At 38.8% G+C, this 15,517-nt stretch overlaps 1 protein-coding gene across 6 annotated transcripts in view; it reads right to left on the bottom strand.

Annotated features, from left to right (window-relative positions):
• tefu (Serine/threonine-protein kinase tefu) overlaps positions 1-15,517 on the bottom strand; it is a 32,448-nt gene that overhangs the window by 15,703 nt on the left and 1,228 nt on the right. For 4 of the 6 annotated variants that reach the window (XR_015314937.1, XM_022850565.2, XM_022850568.2 and 1 more), the window contains exons 2-18: positions 11,578-11,810; positions 10,781-11,021; positions 10,171-10,363; positions 9,683-9,820; positions 8,778-8,940; positions 8,446-8,645; positions 7,551-7,709; positions 6,452-7,353; positions 5,684-5,978; positions 4,652-5,479; positions 4,097-4,342; positions 3,597-3,809; positions 2,865-3,240; positions 2,078-2,296; positions 1,117-1,673; positions 493-859; positions 69-325 (exon numbers count right to left, since the gene is read on the bottom strand). Coding sequence is in view for 5 of the 6 variants with exons in the window: in XM_022850565.2 (XP_022706300.1) it covers positions 69-325; positions 493-859; positions 1,117-1,673; positions 2,078-2,296; positions 2,865-3,240; positions 3,597-3,809; positions 4,097-4,342; positions 4,652-5,479; positions 5,684-5,978; positions 6,452-7,353; positions 7,551-7,709; positions 8,446-8,645; positions 8,778-8,940; positions 9,683-9,820; positions 10,171-10,363; positions 10,781-11,021; positions 11,578-11,649 (5,426 nt within the window). In the remaining variant the exon portion in view is untranslated. The remainder of the gene's footprint in view (positions 1-68; positions 326-492; positions 860-1,116; positions 1,674-2,077; positions 2,297-2,864; positions 3,241-3,596; positions 3,810-4,096; positions 4,343-4,651; positions 5,480-5,683; positions 5,979-6,451; positions 7,354-7,550; positions 7,710-8,445; positions 8,646-8,777; positions 8,941-9,682; positions 9,821-10,170; positions 10,364-10,780; positions 11,022-11,577; positions 11,811-15,517) is intronic. The other 2 variants (XM_022850567.2, XM_022850566.2) reach the window with 2 other exon arrangements.

Raw genomic sequence — 15,517 nt, 5'->3', positions numbered from 1 at the left:
AGTGATTCAATAAATGACAACTTTTTTTCCTTTTATCAAACCCTAGTAATGGAGGGAATAGCACTTACACCTGGTCCCATTCTCCAAGTCGGAACGCACAATCCACCGCGTACTGCTCGAACGTTCGAACAATACTGTCAGAGCCTGATCCAAGCCGTACCATATCTCGGAGAGCGCGAAACTCCCCTTTTTCGAAGAGAATCTCCAGATGATTAAACGGTTGCCCTAATGCCCTTCGTACCACGTCGTCATTTGCTCGACGGGAAAAACAGCCGAAAAGACTATCGCGAACCCCCAAAGCTTCGCAACATCGCACTAGAATCTTCTAAGTTTACAATTAAAAGCTATGTTACTTCCAAACTGCTGTTTTCTAAATAAATTTAATATTATTTCATAAATATTCAGGTTACACACGACATTCTATGTGAAATACACAAAGGACTGTAAGCAATCTTGTTAATATATTCAACGTTAAGGGCGTTTCCCGCCTACCTGAACAGCTGACATGTTCACTTTGCCGTCGTATTCGTGAAACGCGACTGGATGACGCTTACCCTCCCGAGCGTTAAATCGCTCCCACCATAAAGTAAGGAGCAATAATGAGCTTTCGTGGAGGCCACAAAGGCAAGCTGTCTGAGCGACTGCCATTAAATCAATTTGGTCGATGCTTTCCCCATGTAAATGAAGAAGACAAACAAACTGCACTAGCCTCGTGTAAATGATTTTAGCTCCAGGGGTCCATGAGCCTTCCAGATTAACGTTTCCCACTTGGCCAAACGCTTTAGTAACCAAATCGTTCAGCAGAGGTCTCCCGTTGACCTGCGCATGAACGCAGTACATAACACTCGGAAAGATATCGCTGTGGACAAAGCAGTGTATGCAAAATATAACAAGTTGATAACAATTTTTTTTTTAACTGAATATACTCGCTAAATACGACAGAAGAGAAAAAGCAATTATATTTTATAAACAAAATCACAACCGATGAAGTAATTCGGCATAAAAAGTAGTTTATAGACTAAGTAGAAAAATATTTTCTTTTTTTTTTCTTCATCACCATTATTCAATATTCATGCCCATTATAAGCTAATTAATATTTCGTAGTCACTGGCTTACGAGCACAACTTCTCGTCGCATTGGCATAACGGCATGATTGTCATAAGAAACGTATCAACGCTGGCAGCAATAAGAATCTCAGTGGCTTCACGGAACCATGATCCCTCGTTTTGTTCGGTGCCGATGCGCAATACAAACGAAGCCAAGTCGAAGTCAGATCTTTGCGCGTCCGCTTCATCGAAATGGATAATGGGTAGAACCCGTTTGCCCTTTTGTGATTTGAATGCTGCCACATGGTCAGCGAGAAGGCTGTTTTTGGAGTCGAACGATGAGGTGATTTCTACTCCAATGTCACCCCTAAACAATTCGACCAGGCAATCTGTGAGAACATTTAGGTGAGATTGTGAGCCCGATTGAAGTGCGGAGAGCAGACGTTCTACGATTCGGTGCTGCGCAAAAGACACGATAACGCCACTACCGGCCGCTCCATCGGCATCAGGAAGACATAGGTATGGCAGTGGCGGATTGTCGAACTCGTGCAGAAAAGGCCGCAGCGTCCAAGACTGTAACGGCACCGCTCCTAGTGTGTCAAGGCAGGAAAAAATTGCTGCCGTCTCCTATAAACAGTGGTGTATAATTTAGAATTTGTAGGCTATGAATGTTCAAGGAACTATAAAAAGGCTATTTATTCGATTGACCAAAGAATTCCGATGGTCTGATACTACTCCTATAACTGTTACATGAGGATGCTAAATCAATGAATATTATCCCGTTTGTCATTCGCTCTTCGTGTAATCGTGTTCTGTTTTTGTAATTTGTTTCAGTTTACACAAGAATAGCCTTGCAAGAAATTACCTGCTCAATAGAAATGCCATGGGCAAAACAGCATAAGCATATAGGTCAAGCGTCATTGCAACGCTGTTGAGCAATTTTTCTGAAAAATACTACTAATCTATCATGAATGTTACTATTCCTGTACCATATAATATGAAACAATACTGCCGATGTGAGGTCGGATTACCGGTCCTGAAGACGTCTTTAATCGGTCAAGGATCACAGCCAAAAGGACGTAGCCTGGATACTCTTTAATTGAAATGTCTTGCGCTTGTAGCTTGAGTCCGTTATGTTCTACCATCGAGAAGAGTGATCGCCGCAGCTCGGGATGACGAAGGATGCGGGCCAAAAGTCTCACAGGGTGAACGCTTTGATCATTGGTCATGTAGAAGTATACGCTACGTATCTAACCGTACCCAAAATAATCGCAAAACAAGCGTAAATAACACGGGCACTTGTTATTAAACAGCATATGTCACACTATTGAATGGCGGTGTACAAATGATCAGCACCTAATCGTGATGATTTCAAAAATAGGTTGAAATATCTCCGCGCGATTCATCAACAAAAAAAACAGACAGAAATTTAACTCAGATTGTCTCATAAGCAAGCTTAGAATAGAAATATTTCAAGCAGTACGTGCGATACTGTCTTTAACCACTCTTTAGGATGGAGAATCACCTCTTCCAACATGAAACAATCTTGTGTGTTTGCCTACGTCCGATTTCGAATCCAGACAATTTTACATGCCCCCTAAATTTAGTACAAAAACACCATATCATCGTACCACTACGAGAACTGTTTGAGTCGTCTGCATGCAAATTTCATATGTATTTATATATCGATTCTAAGAAACTACACAAAACGACAGAGCGTAAGATAAAAAAAAAACTAATAAAGCAGTTATACGAGGCATCCACTCAACTTTGATTGATTAATCCGTGCAGTGCATTACTCAAAACATTTTAACTTACAAGCGATATCATATCGTTAAGTTTTAGCGATCCCGCGAGACCATCGGGTCGAAACACAACTAGATCTGTTAGAGCGCCTATGCGGGCAAAGAGACACCGGGTTAAATCGTCATCGCGTAGACGTTCTGTCACAGCCAAGGCGGGCGCGATCAGGAGTGTCGTATCTGTGCCCAAGTCGAGTAGTGCGGCCAGAGCAGGCACACAGTCCTGTCGAATATCAGGCTCATCAGAAAAATCGAGCAGCAGCTGACAACAACGAGCGAACAGCATTGATGTTGCAGCTGGCAGAGCACAGCCTGCACTATTACCACCGTATCTTGCCAATGGTATGACAATGTAGGTGACGATAAATGTAAGGCATTTCATACATCGGACCCTGTATTTTTTTAGGATACATAAAAAACAGAATATAGTAACGAGGATACAGTATTTAATATATTGATAATAACTCTTGTGAAGTATGACTATTTATTATACTAAATGAAAAATCTCAGAGGTTCCTCTTTCTTCTTTTTGTGTCAAGAACCATCACATCGAAGCGAGCCGATAGACAATTTATGATTTAAGCAAAAAGGTTGTAATAGCTCTTTGGTGGCACCAACACAACTATAATACCCCACTTTTGTTTCTAACCTTTAGTTAAGGTTTTGCATAGCATTTACGCTTGTATCGGTAGAATATACAACGGAACCCTTTTTTTTAAACCTACAGCATATGTTAGTTGATACTAACGGGTTATGGATCAGTTGAGGTGACGAGACCACGTTCGCAATTAGCTGTAGTAATTTTGCTTGGGGGACAGTCTTCAGAGTGAACGGCATCCATGGCTCAATTGATTCTACTTCTTGCGGCAGTTGAGTATTCTGCAATAATGAGGCTGCTCTACCCAAAGCCATCGCAACGGCGTCCGCTTCAAAAGTCACTTCTATGTCATCCAGTTCCGAGCTATCAAAACAGCATATATCTAAAATTATTAATTTGTCTCAAATTTTTTTTTTAAATGCACTTATGTTGCGATTCATGTATGTATAATTGATCATTCGCTTAAACCGATCTTATGGCTTATTGGAGTAAGTGAAAGTTTAAGTCCATGAAATTTTTAAAGAGGTTCTCTAACCCTACAATATGCAATCGTGTTTTCATGGCCGATGTAATCTTTCAATATGTTCAACACAACTAATTTCACGAGAGTACTTAACGAACTATATCACGAAAACTAAATGGATACTTACCTTGCCCGTAACGACAAAATGATTCGCGTATAAACTGGAATCAGAAATTCGGCCATTTTTTTATCCACTTCCAGCGACCTTGTCAATTCGGCGAAAAACCTGGAATTTTCTTTGTTGAGAAGGCAGCATGCGGCTACCGGCGCAAAGTAAGTTGCTAATGAACCCCCAAACGCACCTCGAATCGCATCACGCGCTTCAGTATTGCCTAACATAAGAAGTGTCGGAAACACGATGTGACCAAATTTGCTGTCAAAAAAAATAAAGAAAGAGGAAAGTCAGAAACTTTTAAATCAATCTAGTATAGACCTTGGAGATCTTGCGTTCATTGTATATAGAAATCATCGGATACCTACTGGTGTATAAGCATGTTCACATATGCGTGTCTCTACTGAGTAACTTCTTAATATCAGGCTATTTGATCTATTCAATTTAGCCATAAAAGCATTTCACTCAGTTCTAAACCACTTCAAATACACTTTTTCCCTAACCAAATTTTTTTTCGAGAATGCAGACAATTGAATTGCTATGTTGTGTAGATACTCGATAGCTGTTTACCTCATAAAATGTCTCACGTCCTTACTAATGAAGAATGGAAAGCTTTTATCCGTCTCGTCCATTTCGAATGTGCACATAAACCGCTTATGCCATACCACAAGTAGCTGCGATAAATGTTGATTCAGCAGTTCATCAATATCTCCCATACTGCGAAACAGCTCCAAAAGATTCTCATCCAATAGACATTTCGCCCTCCATAGACGACAGCAGTTGGCAAGCGACTGCGCCGTAAGACGCGGTGCAGTCAGTCTTAGCTGACTAAGAATTCTACCGAATAGAGTCACGCTCGACGAAAGTTTTTCGGTGAAGTTCTCCTTCGAGTTTGATACCTTACTATCCGATTGCATCTGTTGTTCCTGCACGTTCTCAATGATACCCTTTGTAAAAGTGCCGTATGAGTCAAACATTAGGTCGAGCAAGAGCTTTTTCGAATTTAAGGAGAGTTCAGGGTGAGAGAACAGTGGAGGTATTTGTATTGACACCTCCTTCCTAATATGGTACGCAGGACAGTTGACATTCTCAACAAGGAGTTCAACGATGCCGATGCGGCAATCTTCGCCAGAGGGATTAAAATAAAGCCACTGTTTTTTTGGGTCGATGTCAACCGCACTCCTAAGCACGTTGAGAACGGCTTTTCCAAACATCGTATTATGAGTTTGAAACTCTTGAAAACTCACGATAAGTCTGCGGATGAGATGGCGAGCTAAAATTGTGACCTGCGTATCTCTATCATTATAAACACTTGCCGAGCAGAGAATGTAATTTTTGATAGAAGGCATTATTAATTCAATTAGATCCGGCTTATTAAACGTAAGCTCAAGCTGTGTCCTGAAATGGTCATATATGAAAAGCCACATAAAAGTTCAACAAAGCAACTTTTATTTCCTTTTTAAATAATCTCGAATAATGCGATAGGGTTGTATGACAAAAATATTGTATCATGGGAGTTATCAAATAGTTTCGATCAGACCACTAAGATATTATAAGATAGTTTTTTAATGGCTGTTGAAATGACAAGGAGGAACAACTTACTTGAGCATCGCTCCTATTTGTTCCAAAAGCTGATCATCGTCCTCCTTCCAAAGACACTGTTCCTGTAGAAGAGGCTGCACCAACAGAGCTAAAATCCGTACCATTAGTGGACCCTTGAGTCTTTCCTCAGGTAAATTTGCTAAAATTTCGAGCAGTCGTTGAATATCTGAACGAGCCCGTTCGATTCGAGTTTGCTCAGCAGATTTGCATTGTACAAGGATGTGTAGAGAAAGAAAACGACACATCGCGGACAACTTTTTCAGCTCTTCGTCTAGCCGCATCCCATCGCAATCAGCTGTTTAAGAACAGAAGGACGCACATGTGTGGAAGGAAATTAGTACGAATGCCATCAAGCGTCTCAAATACATACAATTTTTTACTTAACATGCAAAGTAAGCTGAGTCACATGTCAGAAAGGTTAAGGATTTTAGCTCATGTACAGCTAAACATATAGGTAGCACGCATTCTACAACATATTGTATTTCCGCTCGAAATAATGCAAGTTTGAAATTCGCTAGGATCGTTTCCAAGTAGTTGAATTACCTGAGCGTGAGTAACCAACTCTCTAAGGTTATTGTTGGCAATAAGCAATTTTGAATCTGACCTAACAGAGTGGTCCGCAGTGACATTACCGCGCCTGTTAGGCAGCCACGATGTGCCATTTTCTTACGTATATTAGTACAATGTTGCAGACTTCTCTTACTATGATTAGCAGATAATATGTGAATTCGCTCTCACAGAAACTGGGACACGTCCGAATAAACTTACGCTCATCTGAGGGGGGTAAATCAACGCCCATCGCCATTTCAAGTTGAGTGCGATTACTGCTTAGAAACTTCTCGGTGAGCTCTCTGAGGACTGCTTGCACGAACGGCGCAAAGTTGAATTTGATCACCCTGTTAATGAAGTGATCACGACAATCTTGTAGCAATTCAATAATACACATTAGCTCATCGTGTGTTAGTGTTAAAGACTTCATACGATCCCGAAGAGCCTCCTGGACTCCAACCATCAATGGTTCCAACATTGCAGGCTGATTTCGGACCCGGCAGATTTTCAAAATGAATAACACTGCCACGTAGAGAAAATGCACGCTCTCATTCATACAAGAGTTTAGCCGATGACATACTTCATCAACGATATGTGGAAGGCATTCTACTGTTAATTTTCCAGGACCGAAGGCGCAGGACGTCCGTTTAAGGCACAATGCGAGGATGATGTTAGCTTTCATCGCTAGCTGATTCGTGTTTAAACCGAATATCCATTCAAGCGGCTGATAGCGCTCCTGCGAGATCTGGTTGTGGATGCAAAGCTTCCTTAAAACAACCATCCCTTTTTCAGATTTTACATGATGTCCTCGAAAAAGGGCCTTTCGAACTGATGTTGTGTCGGTATTCGACTTAAAAATTAGGTCCATAATGGAATAGACATTATCAACGCAATGATTGGCATCAAGCGTCCGTACGAGAACGTCCAATACTTGTTGGGACGGATCACGATTATTTGCCTTTTGGAATATTAAGAGAGATTTGAGAACATCAATGAGATGTGCTCGAACATTGAGCGGCCGAACTAACACTTCGGAGCATACTTCCTTTATAAGACTCTCACACGCCCCTGGAGTGACTGTCGATGGACACTTCTCAACGTAGTTCTGCACTACTTCCAACCTACAGAAAAGAAACAAGTAAAGATGCATTGTTTAATAATATAAGTTAATATTCCTCGTGTAAATGCACAATTTATTCATCGATATTTTTCAAGAATAAATATTTATCGTATTTCGACAGAATTTTTCAAGACACTTAAGTAAAAGCTGTTAGTTTTTGAACGCAAAAATCATTGTATTTATGTAAATGTAATATACCAAAGGCTAGTAGCGCCCAGATCATTTCGAGCTTTCTTATAATTGTCGAAACCGGCAAGCACTCCTAACTCAAATGTGGTAACCTTCAATCGTTTAGAGGCACTGTTTGCATCATTGGATGACGGCCCATCTCCGCTTCTGTGCTTGTCTAACGTAAACCTGAAATAAGGTAATGTTGATTTTTAGAGATTAACGATTACATTTACTAAGGCTTACTTTAGGGTCAAATCTGCTTCACAGACCATGTGGAACCTATCTGGTCATTTTACTTCTCCGATTGCAATATGACAGGCCACACTATTATGTTTATGTAAAACATCAAGAAAATAACGAAAGCTTTAATAGCGGGATTACTAACAAATTTAATCCTGACTTTCATGCTAATGTCACGAAAAGTACGGTTTTGTGTGTGACCACGATTTCTATGTTGTTGGCAACAAACAGGAACATCTCGTCATCTCATTTGTATTCGAGTGTCAGTATCTGTAATGGAACTCATCTTGAATTGCAGAACAGTTCCCACATTGGTTTACCGTAGATTAGAAAATAGGTATTTCCTATTTGAACTATGGCGGTCGACATTGAAACCATTTTTACGAGATTAAAATAGCCTGCGCTCTTAATATATATACTACTTATACACCGGTAACCACTAAACGCTGACCAAAAGAAACGTTACTACTTAATAATACTAGTAGTTGTTTTGCTTAAAGAAATCGTATTATATCCAGTTATTTCTAGTGGCGTATGCGCGATGGCAGCTAAGTAAAAAAAAACAATGGGAACTTGATACAATGCAAAAAACTCAAAATAAGTAGAGGTAATTTCTTATCCATTCTACTTGCGAGCCGAATGAATTGAAGCAAAATTCATGTATGATAGTATGATTACTAACCTGTCTTTATCCTCCATTAATGTTGCAGCACAGGTTGCTAATGCAGCTGCAAGAATTGTTCTCAGCTGAGGACTATTACGGAGACGGCCGAAACGTAAGGCTTTCTCGGCAGTGTCTTGAGTCCATTCAAGAAGTAGAATCCTTGCTGCACGGTCACTAACTAGAGATATCTGACCCATTATTAGGAACAGCATGCCTTCCTATCGCCCAACAGAACGAGAAACACAAAATCAGTTACTTCACCCCATTCGGTCAATTCGAAGAGTGTAACGAAACGTAAATGGGGCTTTATATGGATGGCACGTATCTCAAATGTAGGAGGAAATACTAACGAGATGACTGTCTTTGCTGTCATGGCACGATTGGGCTGTTGGCACAAGAAGGGTATTCGCTAGTCTTGAAAACGTTGTAGGGTATTCTTCGCTGTAGCTTTCGCAGAGGAGACGCCATATGCCAAGCACGTGAAGCATAAGCCCCGTTGACGCTTGAGACCGACTGTAAATCGATAAGAAAAATCAAGGGCTAAAGTTCAGGCTAAAAACCCAAACATGTTTGTTATATATATATATATATATATATATATATATATATATATAACTGAAACGTAACCAAAAAGAAATTGGTAGTTGGGTTTGGAGTTTTCAAACACAGTCCCTTTAGAAAACATGCGGCTACTGACAAATTTATTTAAAAATCACACATGTGCGCTCGAAAAAAATACGTCACTGTTAACACATCCAAACATAAAACAATGATGATACACTGAGATAATTCAATATGAGTTTTGATTAGAGAATTTAAATAAGGACTGGTTTATGATAGAGCTTAACGTGGGCTACATGCGGATTTATAATTTCTATGTCACTCCAAGAAAGCTACGTAGGATAGTACAACTATTCCGTACGAGCAACTGTCAGTATTCTGTCCCGCTACGTTAAAATATATCATGGGTGAACGCCGTGAACCTGAAATGTTCAAAACCCTCTTCTGGATTGGCTGGCACGAACATATTTGGCCAATGTTATGAAAAGCATACGGGCCATAGTTTTAATGGGCCATTGTTTAATATATATTTTACAAAAGAACTGCAGAATCGAAGAGTCCAAACAAAATAACTATTTTCATAGGTTTTCATACGGAGTTCAAGCAAAAAGCAAAATGAAAAAAAGTCGGAAAGAATTCCAGCTACTTTTCGTGCTACAGTGGCAATTTCAAATTATCGAAATATATCACTCACTTAACCGTCAATTTGTTCACAATCCTCTCCAGGAAACAGGAGCACAGAACGACATCGACCTCAGAAAAGTTGATTGCGGCTTTGACTAAAGCATGAAGCATTTCTGCAACTTCGGCAGGATTGAACACCGTCGTTTGGCTGAAATTTAATATAACGTTAGTACCCTTACAAACTGTAAACAGATTGTGGTTTTTGCGCTCATTTACTACTTTGAAAAGTTAAGTGAATTTTTAAATGTAATATTAGGTGATCTGATTGTCTTTTGTTCCTTTCAAACGTGTTCAGTAACTGGTTCAACTATATTACATTTGGCAATAACCTCAACTTTGTTATAATAACTTATTCATTTAATGATTGAACTGTATAGGATATTGTGAGACCTATGTACAATAATTTGCAACAAACAGCAAATATCGATAAGTCTAGGCACTTTACAAAGTACACCTATGATTAAGTTAAATACGTTAGATTTAGAACTATGCACATACTTGATGAAGCTCGTGTGAATTTTAATCAGACCATTATAATATACGAAAGTAAGGTTGGCCTGATGGTGCGGTGCTCTAAGCAGCTGCTTGAGTATTCGTAAAAACTGCCGACCAACCAGAGGTCGATTTTCCTCATCACGTAGCATGGAGATGATTAATTTGACAACCTCACTTGCTTTGATGCGTCCGCCCTCTGCCAAAAGAATAGACAAATCTAATAGAATAGATGGATACCAAACCATCTATTGCAGCCAGAGTAATGAATAAAAAAAAAATACCAACACATATCGATAAAGCCAAAAAGAATAGTACTATTGACGGCACCACTGACTACACGCCATTTTCATGACCGTTATGTCGAGAGATTTCCGAAGTGAAAGACAATACAAAATGGTATACTACCTCAACTGCAAAACTATGCTAGTTTTCTGTAATGGTTACAAAATAGTGCCTGAAACACATTGTTTAGTACTTCAATTTAAGCTCTGGGAAGTACTGAGGGCGTCGGGAAGCAACACAAAGATGGAAGCCTGTTGGTTGAAGCTTGCAAGCTAGACAAAAAGCATAATGATAAAAAAAATGTCAAAGCACCGAAAACATCCGAACTTACTTTGGATACTTAGGCCGACGACCATATCAAGCAAGTTAACCGCTGCATCGCGTTCCTCACGCGTACCCGGTGTTTCTTTTCCTCGGCTTTTCTGAAGAATCTGTCTGAGCACGACACCCGTGAGGTCGAGGACCCCTCCCCAAGTCACACCCTGACTCTCTGAACTTATATCTCCATTCGCGTCCAATTCTGCTTGAAGGATCGAACGTTTTAACAGGTTCCTACATTTTTCCAAAGAGTCCTGAAATTTGGATAGCAGTGTATTTAACAGGTGATTAACAAACTCCTTCGAACATAAATACATATTTCAATCTACACAGACTAGTAATTATTAGCGAATTTAAAAATAACCCACTAGTCGAATAACTAGAGAAGAATTCGCTATGGAAACTGTAGCTTTCGGATGATAGTAAAATCATATATATTGAAAGTCACTATCCACTGCAAGCTATGGACTAGGTGAAATACAGTGGGGAAAACATCAATGCTATTATGTCTAATAAATGTCTCGAACTTCACGTCAGGTACTGCCTTTAAACACTGCTTCAGACGGCCCTTAGTCCTGGCGCATATCAAATTTTCGGTTCTGAACCTAGTCTACCCACCTGTCCTTAAGTGACAACTGTGACATTAGGGAGACACATACTTGTACCTAGTTTTTATTCATTTTGTGCTCATCGTTAATCTGCTTGATTACACAGTACTAATAGATAAGGCAGCCCATTCGATACATTGAAATAGGCTTTCATTACCTTTATTTGTATTCGTGCTGGTCTGTGCAAAATTTCGCTACGTACCCTTCGTCCTTTTTGCGTCTTGTTGTCCCTGGCCTCAGCTAGAGATTGCCGTAGCTCCCTGGCCGACTGCATTTTTACTTCTAACTATTACAGACCTAGCGTTCCACACAAACGAAATGGACGTCTTCCAACGGTTCACTAGCACGTAGATCCGTTTCCTAATTTCTGTACCATTGCTACATTGATTGATTGGTGTCATCGAAGCGCTCACCTGAGAACTTTTACCTCTGCTCCTGGAAAAAAGTAACGTTTTTTTTTAATGTATAAAAGCGAAAAACAATCTGAACATAGCAAAAGCCTTGACGCTAAGGTAATAACTAATTCTAAAACGCGTAGAAGTTACTTTTTAAAATCTGAGACACAAAATGCCATTCGGCATTTTTGTGGTCTATTTTCTACGGTCCAGTTGTAGAATTTCGCGTAGATATTCGAATCAGGCCATTTCCGAAAATTCACTATACGACGTTTTGTGCATTTAATAAGGTCAAAAAGAATGTACTCGGACCTTATCAAAAAATAAGACCAAAGCCAGTCTCTTACTCACACCCTACAACAACTATGGGCGCTTAAGGCATTAATTTCTCGGCATGACTTTTCCGAAGCACCATTCGTACCGCATAATAGAAATTTACAGAACTATATGTATACTGTATTATATATTATGTTGGTGTTAGAATTATCGCGTTTTTAAAATAACTACAGGTTTTAGATTATTACAGCATTTGATTGTTTTGCTTTTAAAGAAATGCGTCCAAGGAAAAAATCAACAAAAAATGTTAATCTTTTATAATCGTCGGTTCCGACGAATCCATTTCTACTTAGGGTTTCACTGGGCTTCTATCCCCTCACACGTTTTTCTTCATGTAGTAAAATTTCGATTCGTTTCTTGGATTTGAGCTAGTTTCAGGCCAAACCTGAGAAGTATTCTTCATGGAATCGAGACAAGTTGGCCTTCAACAAAGACAGCCATTTTCGCTTATCTTCACATTGATAAAACCTGCGTCAAATAACAGACTAAGACCAAATGTAATAAGATTGGCACAGGTAGAAAATGTGGACAATTTTACTTCATCTATTATAGGCAGGCTTAAAATCTGAAACCAACCAATGGCCAGGCCTTGACTTGCATCACTATTACCTGTTAGATTGCCAAAAGACATTGTCAACTAATGTCTCCAAAGCAATATTGATAGAAATATTTTTTCTGGAAGGGACATTATTTTATTAGCCATTAGCTGAAGTCAATTTCCGACATACCCGGTAATAACATATATTATGCGACAGGTATGGATTTAATTCAAGAAGCGTATAGACATTTCTGACACCGTAAAATGCTGTCATCAAAAATTATAACGAGTCAATATTTCACTAAGATAGTCCATTCACATCAAATACCTTCTCTGTGCGACTCTGTTTTATTGTGACGTGACCCGTATTACTAACGGGCATAAGAAGACCACAGCCTTCAGTGTTCCATACAAACGCACTTCACCAGCCACTACGAGATGGCCCCCTATTGAGACCTTGGCCGTTGAATAACGATTCGGTTTTAACAACTCAACTTTGTGAAACTAATGTTATTGCATTAATCAACTACATATATTAGTATATATATATACGAGTAAATTTTCTTATGCAATGAAAGAATATAAAATCAGAGATAAGGGTAAATTAACACTTTGAAGGAAATAGCCAGGATTGGGTGTATTCCTTATGATTTTGTTGGAAAATCCTTGATCCATTTACGAAATATTTTTATCCAGGTGTTTAGCGACTTCATATACGACACGGCCTGCTGTTATCCTTGCAGCATGAATGCCGAACGATTTGTACGACAAATACCGACACATTCGAATCTAGTCCATAGTTCATTATTGATGAACACTTACTTTTCTTCAAATCATATCGCAACAAAGGCGGAACGTTCTATCAGGCGAATCTTTTTATGACGGATGAAAACTGACAAAAAAAAAAAAGCGAAAATAATCCTCCGCCTCATCAAATACCTCATCATCTTTTCGTATTGTAAAGAGCTAGGGTTTATGATACTGCTTACTTCGGCAGACATACTGACTAGTTTATAGGGGATATTTACCTCAAGCTCAATATGCCCAACACTACAAATCGATCAAATAGTAAAATCTTTAGACCTATTCAGTTCACATACTAAAGTCGATTATTATCTCAGCAAAGGTCTGGTCATCATCTTGTAAGGCGCATTCCCCCATCGTTCAGCTCCGTTCAATTTTCTCACACCACATTTGATAGCACCCATTTTTTGGGAAATTCTTGCGCCACCCACATTTTAACATGTTTTGCTAAGTGGAAAGGTGTTTGTGCACTAAGATTTCTGTCTGAGGAGCTACACCATGTTTCCTAAGGCATTAGGTCATGAACTTCGCTTAAGTAACTACATAAATATATGTTACAGGACGATGACTAACAAAAATTGAACTACATGATTACAGTAACATTGCTAACTTACTTACTGGTCAGTTGATAACGATACAGATAATATTTACCAAACACGGTTTTCCCTATCTACATACATTTTGCAGGGTTGATATTTGGTTTCTGCTTCCATCAATAGCAATCTACTGCCAGTCGCTTGAAATTAAGAAAACAATCCTTATTTAAAAAATAACAGGAATTTAAATTCTTAACTAGGTTATAGTTGTTGTGCGGAAAAAACCTATTTTTAGTACTTTATACACGAGTGTTTTCCATACTCTATCTCCGAAAGAGGGAGTAATTGTTTCCAGGACAGAGATTCACTACCAGAATAAATCTTTGTATAAATAAGAGTTTCAATATAACAAGCTGCTTAAATAAGCAATCTTAATATATGTTTATAACTTTTAATTGATTTAGTATTCATGTTTATTTAGTTATGAGTCTGTTTTCAAATGGAATAGTATTTACAAAAAACAGTTATTTTTCGAACATAATTTTTTTGTAAATCTAAATTCAATTACGATGATGACTCAGTTTACTTTAGAATAAAAATAACAATTCATCAAAATTTGCCGCTACACATGTAAGACCGTTACTACCCAACACCGTTTTGAAAACTAGGTATCCCTTAGCTGGTAGCTTTGGTTATTACCCGTATCTGTAATCCCTTAAAACCGTCTCAGAAAGTACACACTTTGTTGTAAAACCACATCATCGACTGCTGTTCTTCTTCTCAAGAACTCAAGAATAACTGGCAAGGGTCAAACTGAACGAGATGGCCTTCATTAAAGGCTTTTAATTTCAGAAAAGTATGTTTGAATGTCAATTAAATTCAGATCGCCGAAAAATATTTCTATAAAACTGCGTAAGCAAAGCAGTTCTTCCTGATTTATATTCATGTTTCCGGCCAAGAATTTAAATTTATAAAAAAAAAATTGACACGTGTCATTTCGAAAAGTATTATATGTCCTTGTATTAAACACACTGCCATACGGCAAGTAAAACAATGAGCGCATGTGCGTGTAGTAAGATTAAGTTAATTGCTAAGAATGTTAATTTATAACTAATTTTTTAGCTTTAAGTTGAAATTATTCATAAACTACCCTTTATGGCCGGAGTTCCAAAACAATCTTCGCTTTCGGAAAACCATACGGTAACACTTTGAACGCAATCGAAATTCTTATTAGAATCCAAAAACGTATTCAGTTTTTTTGTATTCTAGATTACTCACGGGTAGCACAGTGCTTAAAATTGAGGTGGTTTGCCATAACCCGCGCCTTATAGTGTCGAAAGAGAATAAAGAATTGACTTAAGATATTGGAGATTTTGTAAACTATTCTCGTAATCTGATCCGCAGAGTATAGTTCGAGCCGTGAGACCAACTAATGCATCAATATTTGATGCTACTACGCATTCGAATACAAGAGAATACGGTCGGACTGCGATTGCCTGACGTAACGCTTTCCTCATAAAGACAAATGAAAAA

This window comes from Varroa jacobsoni, unplaced genomic scaffold (genome assembly GCF_002532875.2).
Source record: "Varroa jacobsoni isolate VJ856 unplaced genomic scaffold, vjacob_1.0 scaffold_1468, whole genome shotgun sequence".
Classification (NCBI taxonomy): Eukaryota; Metazoa; Arthropoda; class Arachnida; order Mesostigmata; family Varroidae; genus Varroa; species Varroa jacobsoni.
The sequence above is the reverse complement of the archived record's forward strand: the minus strand, read 5'-3'. Positions and strand labels throughout refer to the sequence as shown.